This window comes from Ranitomeya variabilis, chromosome 2, assembly GCF_051348905.1.
Source record: "Ranitomeya variabilis isolate aRanVar5 chromosome 2, aRanVar5.hap1, whole genome shotgun sequence".
NCBI classification, from domain to species: Eukaryota; Metazoa; Chordata; class Amphibia; order Anura; family Dendrobatidae; genus Ranitomeya; species Ranitomeya variabilis.
This window is the reverse complement of record NC_135233.1, coordinates 605,910,299-605,921,091: the sequence shown is the minus strand read 5'-3', so window position 1 is coordinate 605,921,091 and position 10,793 is coordinate 605,910,299. Positions and strand designations below refer to the sequence as shown.

The window sequence follows — 10,793 nt, the reverse complement described above, 5'->3', positions numbered from 1 at the left end:
CACCTCCTCGTTATATAAGGGCGGCTCTCGGAGGTTTGTGCAGGTGTCTCACAGTTTTCAGGGTCAGGATTGTTTGGTTGCAGGTTGGAATAATGCCCCCAAAGAGGAGCAGGAAGAAGATGGGGTCCCGGGGGAGCGGAGACTCCGGGCTGGGGATGGTGGACCCTCTGCAGGAGCAGAAGAATGAGAAGATCCGGCTCTTCATGCAGGACTTCATACAGCAAAGTGAGTGGTGGGGCAAAATGTCCAACCCAGGCCTGGGAGCACAACCCCCAGCATGTCCACAGTCTGAAGTTATAGTTCTAACGTACAGGGGTCCCCCACTGACCTGACACTGAGGGTTTGCTACAATGTATCAGCCCTGCAGCTGGTGGCCACCATGGTGGAGCTCTGGCCACTAAGGCCATGTTCACACTTTGCGGTTTTTACCGCGGACCCGCAGCGTTTCTGCAGCTGCGGGTCCGCAGCAGTTTCCATTTACATGTAAACCCTATGGAAACCGCAATCCGCTGTGCACATGCTGCGGGAAAAACCGCGCAGAAACGCAGCGGTTTACAACCCGCAGCATGTCACTTCTTTGTGCAGAATGGCTGCGATTCTGCACCCATAGGAATGCATTGATCCGCTTACTTCCCGCATGGGGCTGTGCCCACGTTGCGGGAAGTAAGCGGATAATGTGCGGGTGGTACCCGGGGTGGAGGAGAGGAGACTCTCCTCCAGGCCCTGGGAACCATATTTGGGGTAAAAAAAAGAATGAAAATAAAAAATCATGTTATACTCACCTCTCAGCGCTGCCCGCGGCCGTCCGGTCAGAGTTGCTGTGCGAGCAGGACCTGTGGTGACGTCGCGGTCACATGACTGTGACGTCACGAAGGTCCTTCTCGCACATCTTTGGAACCGGAGCGCCGGGTGCAGCGCCGAGGACATCGGGACGTCAGAGGGTGAGTATATAAACTTTTTTTTTTTTTATTTTAACATTACTATTGATGCTGCATATGCAGCATCAGTAGTATAGGCGGAAACCGCAAAACAAACCGCGATAAATCTGCAGGGATAACCGCAGCGGTTTTGCCCTGCAGATTTATCAAATCCGCTGCGGGAGAACCCGCAGAGGAAGCCACAAAGTGTTCTGTTGCCTGGATACATTGTAGCTCATTCTCAGTCTGTGCTGGGGTGGACAGATGTCAGTCGGGGCCCTCGGTCACCTACATGATGGCTTCCATTTTTGTATCTTTTTCAGAGAAGGAGCGTATGGCGGAGGTGAAGAAGGAGCTGGAGGTTCTGTCCATGCTTCCGGACCAGATCCTCGAGGTGGAACTCCTGAAGATGCCCATGTCCATACGACAGATGAAGGTTGGCGAGTACTACAGTGAGTGACACTGTGTAGCCTGGGGGACACTGGCCAACATGGTGGTCACCCAGCTCTGCGATACTGCTGATGCCTTCACGTATAATGGAGTGGGAAAGTGCAGGATGGTGTGGAGATCTGCATGATATAGCCAAGCTTTTCTAGAAAGTGACAGGCTGTTATGTACTGATCCAGAATTGGTTAGTCTGCACTCACAATTCTGCAGATTTCAGAAGTATTCTGGGAAGTAAAATAGTGAGTGCAGCTCTGGAGTATAATACAGGAGGTAACTCAGGATCAGTAATGTATGTACACAGTGACTGCACCAGCAGAATAGTGAGTGCAGCTCTGGAGTATAATACAGCATGTAACTCAGGATCAGTAATGTATGTACACAGTGACTGCACCAGCAGAATAGTGAGTGCAGCTCTGGAGTATAATACAGGATGTAACTCCGGATCAGTAATGTATGTACACAGTGACTGCACCAGCAGAATAGTGAGTGCAGCTCTGGAGTATAATTCAGTCACATTTCTAATCTCTGCTTTTTTTTAGAGCTGATGGACATGAACAAGGCTGACTCTGCTTCCCTAGTGAAGGTGAGGGGGGTATCCTGATACCTGTAGTTCTCTCTGGTGTTGGCCCCTTTATGGCTCTGTGCTCTACATCTTCCTCGGTTGCAGGTTGACGGTCTGGATGAAGAACTGCAAGAGGCCAAACTAGTAAGAAAGAACAGCAAGAAGGGTAAGTGTGTGTCCGGCGCTGGACGCCATTCTGTGATGGTCGTGTGACCAGCAGAGTCTCTTCTCAGTTAAAGTGACCACGACGGTGGGACCTCCTGATCCTAAAGTGATGTCCACGATGCAGAAGACCCGGACCGTGCAGAAGGTGAGTGCAGAGGTCACGGACAACCAGCCTTCACCTGGCCGCCATGTGTCCTGTCATATCTGACATCACGCTGAGTACAATGGACCTGATGACCTCACTCTGCATCTACCTTTTATTCTCTCCTCACAGGTGGTAAAAAGTAAATCTCTTGTATCGCTGACTAATGATTCTGGGAAGAAAACGGCCTCTTTACCCAGGTAACTTCTGGGGGCTCTGGGCTGAGATCTGACCATAACGTCTGCTGTAGCGTTACAGACCAGACTCCGAACACCTATATACAGAGGGGGAAATAAATATTGGATACTGTCACTGATTTGTTTGTTTTGTTTTTTTACTAGTTTCCCAATACAATGTGATTTTCTGGTTTTATTTTTAGATTGTCTCTCACAGGTGAAGTATACTTACGATAAAAATTAGACCTCTCCATTCTTTGTAGGTGGGAAAACTTGGTAACTCAGCAGTGTATCAAATACTTATTTTCCCGACTATGTGGAATATTGGAAGTGGGGTGAATGCTGCTGACCCCATGTTTATATTTATAATAATAATATTATTATTATTTATTTATATAGCACCATTAATTCCATGGTGCTGTACATGAGAAGGGGTTACATACAGGGTTATAGATATCATTAACAGTAAACAAATTTACAGTGACAGACTGGTACAGAGGGGAGAGGACCCTGTCCTTGCGGACTTACATTCTTCAGGATATTTATAGTAATGGCTTATTACCCCCTGCCATTGGGGACAGGTGCAAATAAATCTGTATGTATTCTGCTGTAGTCAGTGGTGTAACGAGAGTTCAATGGGCCCCAGTGCAAAATTTGGACTATAGAGTTCAGCTGAACGTGTCCGGACATCCATAGCTGGTGGTGTCGGCAGACCTCGTCCTGGGCGCTCTGTCATCGTTATGCCCCTGGCTGTAGTATGATGCTGTAGGGTTACTAGGAAACGTGCAAAATAACAAACACTTACTTGGAGTCCAGTTCTCAGACTAAACCAACCAGATATATTGGTATGTTAGGAAGCAGCTCCTAAAGTCACCACTAGAGGGAACTGACTATATAGTGTGCAGTGTGGGGAGCTCCCCCTAGTGGAGACTAACAGGAAGTGATTTACAGCTTGATATTAGGAGTTTCATGAAATTCTTAATGATTCCTTAGGTCGATATCTGCAACTCCATTAAATAAAGCTCCTAAGAAGATGGTGTCCACTTCATCCTGCAAAACGATATCCAGAACCTCAAGGTACATCTGACTTTCTGCCTTGTTCTCTGCAATAGTACTACATAATATAAATAAATATATATCTAATATATAAAGCTGAATGTGTGTGTGTGTGTATGTATGTATGTATGTATGTCCGGGATTGGCATCTGAACCGTAGCAGCTACAGCCACAAAATTTTGCACAGTCACACGTCTGGACCCCGAGAGCGTCATAGGCTATGTTGTGAGGTGAAATTTTAACCCCGCGCTTTCCAATTCACCAAACAATTTTGCCCCTATCTACATAATGGGGAAAAAGTGAAAGGAAAAGTGTTGGAGGCGTCGCAGCTACAGGCACAAAATTTTGCACAGTCACACGTCTGGACCCTGAGAGCGTCAAAGCTATATTGTGAGGTGAAATTTTAACCCCGCGCTTTCCAAGTCACCAAACAATTTTGCCCCTATCTACATAATGGGGAAAAAATGAAAGGAAAAGTGTTGGAGGCAAATTAACAGCTGCCAGATGTGAACAAGGGGGACTTAAAGAATGACAGCGATGGCACCAAAGAGTATATACTGTACAGTTGCTAAGGTGGGGCCCCAACATGGGATAATCACACCACCACGGGGATATGAACACACACACAAAATGCGCCACACACTACCACGTGCTCGAACACATATACCACCCTCAGTGCACATTTCACCACACATACACCAACCTCGCCACATAAAAGTAGAAACACAAAAGTCGCCGCTCAAAACTCGCCACGCGCAAAACTCTCCACATGCAAAACTCGCCACACGTGCAAAACTCGCCACACGCAAAACTTGCACACGCAGAAAAATTGCCACACGCAGAAAAATTGCCACATGCACAAAAGTTGCAACACATGCAAAAGTTGCCTCACACAAAACTTGCACATACTCAAAAGGCACCACACATAAAACTCGCCACGCGCAAAACTCGCCATGCGCAAAACTTGCTGCACACAACTTGCTACACTAACCTGTCACATGCAACTCGACACACAAAAAGTTGCTACACGCATGTCGCCACACAAAACTCATCTCACAAAAGTCCCTACATGCATGTCGCCACACGCAACTCAACACACACAACTTGACACACGAAACTCGCCCTAAAACACACACAAGTCTGGTATCCTTCAAAAATAAAAATCTGATTAATAAGCAGACAAACTACAAGAGCAACAAATGTACCATATAGGAATCCGGCAGCTGTCAGTCACATGACCAGTCTATTATGTGTATGTGTGAGCTAATATATACTGCCAGGGGGTGGGCTTACTGTTGGCTGGGGATTTATCAGGCTGCCATTTTAGCTTACAAATACTGAGGTAAAAATACTGACCAAATAACGTGTGAACGAGGGCTAATACAGGAGGAGATGGCATACAGCTATATACTATATACAGGAGATGACACACAGGTATATACTATTTACAGGGGAGATGACACACAGGTATATACTATATACAGGAGGAGATGACACACAGATATATACTATATACAGGAGAGATGACACACAGGTATATACTATATAGAGGAGGAGATGACATACAGGTACATACTACATACAGGAGGAGATGACATACAGGTATATACTATATACAGGAGGAGATGACACACAGGTATATACTATATACAGGAGCAGATTACCTACAGGTATATAGTATATACAGGAGGAGATGACACAGGTATATGCTATGTATAGGAGGAGATGACATACAGGTATATACTATATACAGGAGATGACACACAGATATATACTATATATAGGTGAGATGACACACAGGTATATACTATATACAGGAGATTACATACAGGTATATCTAATATATAAAGCTGAATGTGTGTATGTATGTATGTGTGTATGTCCGGGATTGGCATCTGTACCGTCGCAGCTACAGCCACAAAATTTTGCACAGTCACACGTCTGGACCCCGAGAGCGTCATAGGCTATGTTGTGAGGTGAAATTTTAACCCCGCGCGTTCCAATTCACCAAACAATTTTGCTCCTATCTACATAATGGGGAAAAAGTGAAGGGAAAAGTGTTGGAGGAAAATTGACAGCTGCCAGATGTGAACAATGAGGACTTAAAGAATGAGAGCGATGGCGACAAAGAGTATATACCGTACAGTTGCTAAGGTGGGGCCCCGACATGGGATACTCACCACACACGGGGATATGAACACAAACACAAAATGCGCCACACACTACCACGTGCTTGAACACATATACCACCCTCAGCACACATTTCACCACACACACACACCAACCTCGCCACATAAAAGTCGAAACACAAAAGTCACCACTCAAAACTCGCTACATGCAAAACTCGCCATATGCAAAACTAGGCTCACGTAAAACTCGCCACACGTGCAAAACTCACCTCATGGAAAACTCACCTCATGCAAAACTTGCACACACAGAAAAATTGCCACATGTACAAAAGTTGCACCACATGCAAAAGTTGCCTCACACAAAACTTGCACATACTCAAAATGCACCACACATAAAACTCGCCACGCGCAAAACTCGCCATGCACAAATCTTGCTGCACACAACTTGCTACACTAACCTGTCACATGCAACTCAACACACAAAATGTTGCTACACGCATGTCGCCACACAAAACTCATCTCACAAAAGTCGCTACATGCATGTCGCCACACGCAACTCAACACACACAACTTGACACATAAAACTCGCCCTAAAACACACACAAGTCTGGTATTGTCCTTCAAAAATAAAAATCTGATTAATAAGCAAACTACAAGAGCAACAAATGTACCATATAGGAAATACGGCAGCTGTCAGTCACATGACCTGTCTATTATGTGTATGTGTGAGCTAATATATACTGCCAGGGGGGAGGGCTTCCTGTTGGCTGGGGATTTATCAGGCTGCCAATAGCAACCAATCACAGCTCAGCTTCTATTTTGCTACAGTTAATTAACCTGAGCTCTGATTGGTTAATATAGGCAACAAAGACATTCTCAGTATAACAAAGCTAATATATGTTGTGAAATGCTTCTATTTGCTTAGTTTTTGCCTTTTAATAATTACATTTCTATCTATTTGTTTTGTGGTTTTTGTGTGCAGAATAAATTTTTGTTAACACATTCTATTTTGCTAACAGCAGTCATTAACCCGGGCGAAGCCGGGTAGTACAGCTAGTATATATATATATTTTTTTCTTTCCATTGTACTATATATATATATATATATATATATATATATATATATATATATATATATATATATATTTTTTTTTTCCCCCAGAAATGTGATGGCACCTTCTACCCGCATCACGAGGAGCCGCGCCTGCTTATCAGTGACGGACATCCCGACGCTACATGAAGGCCTTCCTTTTGTACATATACCACTGGTGGATGGACAGGTAATGGTGGGCCCCCAGATCTAGCTGTAATGGAGGGGTCTGATGCCCCTGCTGACAGAGGTGACGTCCTGTTACGCGCCCGATGCTTAGTCCCAGTTATTCATCCCCCCTTATGGTACCAAAACACTGTGGCACCCCCTCTGCAGCCTCCAGGGGTCCTCCTGTCATCGTCTTACCGTTTCCTCTCCCCTGCAGACGTTATCAACAGCGTACGACAGCCTGGAGACTCTGGATGTGGAGCTGCTGAGACAAGACACAGTGCAGCACATCCACACACTGGTGGTAAGCGGATAACATGGAGGACTATAGAGATCATTGAGTCATTCACTGGCTGCAAGCAGAGGTGTAAGGAAAGCTGGAGCCATAGTCTAACATCTCCCTCTGTCTCCTCAGGGTCAGCTCACCACCCTGTGTGCCAAAGCCACACAGCATCACGGGAGTGGCCAAGAGTGATGGAGACCGGAGAGCCGCATCCTTCAGAGAATATTTTATTTTTATAAATGTCTTATTTATGCAAGTGATTCTGTAATTCTAATAAAACTAATGCTCAGTAAATGTCAGACTTGATCATAATCTGTGTGCGAGGACTGCTACCTGGATGGTAAGGAACAAGAAGTATTAACTGTGATACTCCAGAGCTGGCTGCATTCACTATTCTGCTGGTGCAGTCACTGTGTACATACAGGATGTAACTCAGGATCAGTAATGTATTATACTCCAGAGCTGCATTCACTATTCTGCTGGTGCAGTCACTGTGTACATACAGGATGTAACTCAGGATCAGTAATGTATTATACTCCAGAGCTGCACTCACTATTCTGCTGGTGCAGTCACTGTGTACATACATTCCTGATCCCTGTATTATACTTCAGAACTAACTCCACCAGCAGAATAGTGAGTGCAGCTCTGGGGTATAATGCAGGATCAATATACTGTAAGTCATATTTTCAAAATACTAGCAGTGTTAATTAGTGAGATCAATCATTCTGTGAAGAAACAGGTGTGAATCAGGTGGCCCTTAATTAAGGGTGAAGCCAGGACATGTTATAAAGGCATTTCTCCTTAAATGCCTGAGAAATATAGGTCATTCGAGAAATTATTCAGAAGAACGGCGAACTGTGATTAAAAAGTTAATTAGAGAGGGTAAAACATAGGAAGAAGGGCAGACAATGATCGGCTGTCCAGGTACAACTATCTCCAGTGCTTTACAATGGAAAGCCAAACCAGAGAGATGAGGTAGAGAACAGAAGACTACCATTCTAATGGATGGAAGAACGGCTAGAATGGTAAAGGCTCGGCTCCAGGATGATCAGTCTCAGGTTCCCTGTGAGGACTGGGACAGAAGATGCTAATCTGTTAGAAAGAAGTCCCTGCAAATTCAGTTATAAAAAAAAAAAACAAAACACACACATACTGATGCAGATACAATCTGCCAAAGAACACGTCACCTGGCCTAAAGAGAAATGGAGAAACATTATGTGGACTGATGAAAGTAAAATTGTTCTTTTCTATTCGCCACGACAGCACCCACTGAGAGAGGGGATCCGCCCCTAGGAACAGGAAACCTACAGAGAGATAAAAGGGGCGGCCCCCCCTCGCTCCTCAGTTGGTTTCCTGTTCCTAAAGGGGAACCCACAGAGAAGATTCTCTGAAGTTATTGACAAGAGGAAAACTTGCCTGGATGCCGCCTGTGCGTCTCTGCTGAGCAACAGGGGCTCCAGAGCGAGTGAACAGAGTCGGGCGTTCCTGTTGGTTCCCCCCTCGTCTGTTATGGTCGGTGGAGGACAACGATCTCCCTGCTGGGACATCGTTGTAAGGGATGGCCGGTGATGCGGTGTGCCTGGGCCGACCGAGTTACCTGAAGGAAGCAGGTTTTCCGGACCCAGGTGGCGATACCCTCCGGAGAGTGTGGAGCGGTTATCAGCTGATTCCCCAGTCCCTCAGGTATGGCGGCGACGTGGGTAGAGGTAGCGCTTTGAAAGCCGGCCGGCTGAGACGCCGGCGCATGCGCAGTGGAGCCGCATCTCGGAAGTAGATCCCTGTCCCCAGGAGGTCAGCAGTCTATTTCCGGGGGAACCGCCATATTGGTTTCCTCTGGCGGTTTCTCCATGCCCCCTGACGCTGCACCAAGGTAAAAAAAAAAAAAAAAAAAGGGGTGTGTGTGTGTGTGAAAAGCCTGCACTATAAAAGGCACAAGAGCAGGGACAGACAGCGCGCTATCATGTCGTCCCAAGAGGAAGTCTCTGTGCGCCCTATGGAGGACCTACTGATTCCCAGTAGTGATACCAGAAATAAGAATGGTGGACACTCTAAGAGGAGTGATTCCACTGTGAAATCAGGAGGGAGATCGTCCCGTTCCACACCCCAGGCCAGGCAAACCCAGCAACCGGTAGATACAGGTGCTTCTGGGTGAGTGTTATATAGCTTCAAGAGAGCTTATAAGTATTTCCTCTGCTTATATTTTAGGCAAAGAGGACGGGGAAAACAAAGCATAAACAGTGTGCTATATGTACTGAGCCCCTGCCTGACTCCTATCTTAAAAAGCTGTGTCAACCCTGTATAAACAACACTTTACAGCAGGAGGAGTCTGTTAAAATGAACGACATACGGCTTATAATTCGTGAGGAGCTGCAGTCGTTAGGAGGGGGCCCCTCTGTTAATGTGGAAAAAAGGAGTAGGAGAAAGTCCTCACCTAAAGCTGACACGTCAGCAGAGAGTGGAGAAGTGGATTCGGATGTGTCTCAGTCGTCTGAATCATCAGGGGAACAGAACTATGTCTGTTTTCCTACTGACGGGGTCAACAACTTAATAAAGTCAGTAAGAAATACGATGGGGTTGGCCGAATCAAAAGAACCCCAAACGCCACAGGAACTTATGTTCGCTGGTCTTTCTCAGCGGAAGGGCCAGGTATTTCCCATAAATCAGGCCATAAAAGACCTCGTTAAAAAAGAATGGGGTAAAGGACAAAAGGGGTTTGTACCAATACCCTGCAAGAGACGCTACCCCTTTGATGACGAGGATATGGATTCCTGGGCTAAAGTACCGAAAGTCGATGCGGCAGTAGCATCTACATCTCGCCGTTCCACCTTACCTGTAGAGGATGCAGGTTCCTTATCCGATCCCATGGACAGGAAATCGGATGCACTCCTTAAAAAATCATGGGAGGCCTGTGTCACTGCCTTCAAGCCAGCAATCTCAGCCACATGTACCAGTAGGTCTATGCTGGTTTGGTTGGAGCAGCTGGACCAAAATATCAGAAACGGGGTTTCTAGAGAGAAATTACGTGCATCAATTCCCTTGATAAAAGGTGCTGCAGCATTTATATCCGATGCCTCCGTGGACTCTCTCCGCCTGGCGGCCAGAACAGCTAGCCTGTCCAATACTGCTCGCCGAGCTTTATGGCTAAAAAACTGGAAGGGTGATGCCCAGTCTAGATCCAAATTATGTGCCATACCCTGTCAGGGTGAGTACCTCTTTGGAAGTGTGTTGGATGAAATACTCACTAAGGCGGGTGAGCGAAAGAAGGGCTTCCCTAATCCCTTTGTTCCTTCTTACAGAAGGGCATTCAGGAAGCCGTCATTTGGCAGAAAGGGAGGCTTTAAAGAATGGAGGAACAAAGAGTTCAGGCAAAAGGGCAATTTGTTCAATAAACGTCCCTTCAAACCAGCTGAAAAATTCCGGGAACCCTATTCCACCAGTGGGCGGTAGACTTTTAGGATTTATAAATCAATGGAATAAAATAACTGTTAATCCATGGGCCTTAAAATTAATATCCTCAGGCCTCACCCTAGACTTTATTCGAAAACCTCCAGATTCCTTCCTGCTCACCTCCCTAAAGTCCAGTCTACAACAGGAAGCTCTGGAGATAGAAATTAAATCCCTTCTTGCCAAACGGGTTTTGATAGACGTTCCGTCATCT

General features: G+C 45.9%; 1 protein-coding gene across 1 annotated transcript; it reads left to right on the top strand.

Moving 5' to 3' along the window:
• The first annotated feature begins 28 nt into the window (after positions 1-28).
• Positions 29-7,429, top strand: LOC143807297 (borealin-2-like). The gene is made up of 10 exons (XM_077288685.1): positions 29-225; positions 1,241-1,369; positions 1,904-1,947; positions 2,032-2,092; positions 2,160-2,236; positions 2,366-2,433; positions 3,403-3,486; positions 6,757-6,874; positions 7,070-7,156; positions 7,268-7,429. Exons 1-10 carry the CDS (start codon positions 93-95, stop codon positions 7,325-7,327), a joined length of 861 nt encoding a protein of 286 aa, XP_077144800.1. The 5' UTR covers positions 29-92; the 3' UTR covers positions 7,328-7,429.
• The last annotated feature ends 3,364 nt before the right edge of the window (positions 7,430-10,793 follow it).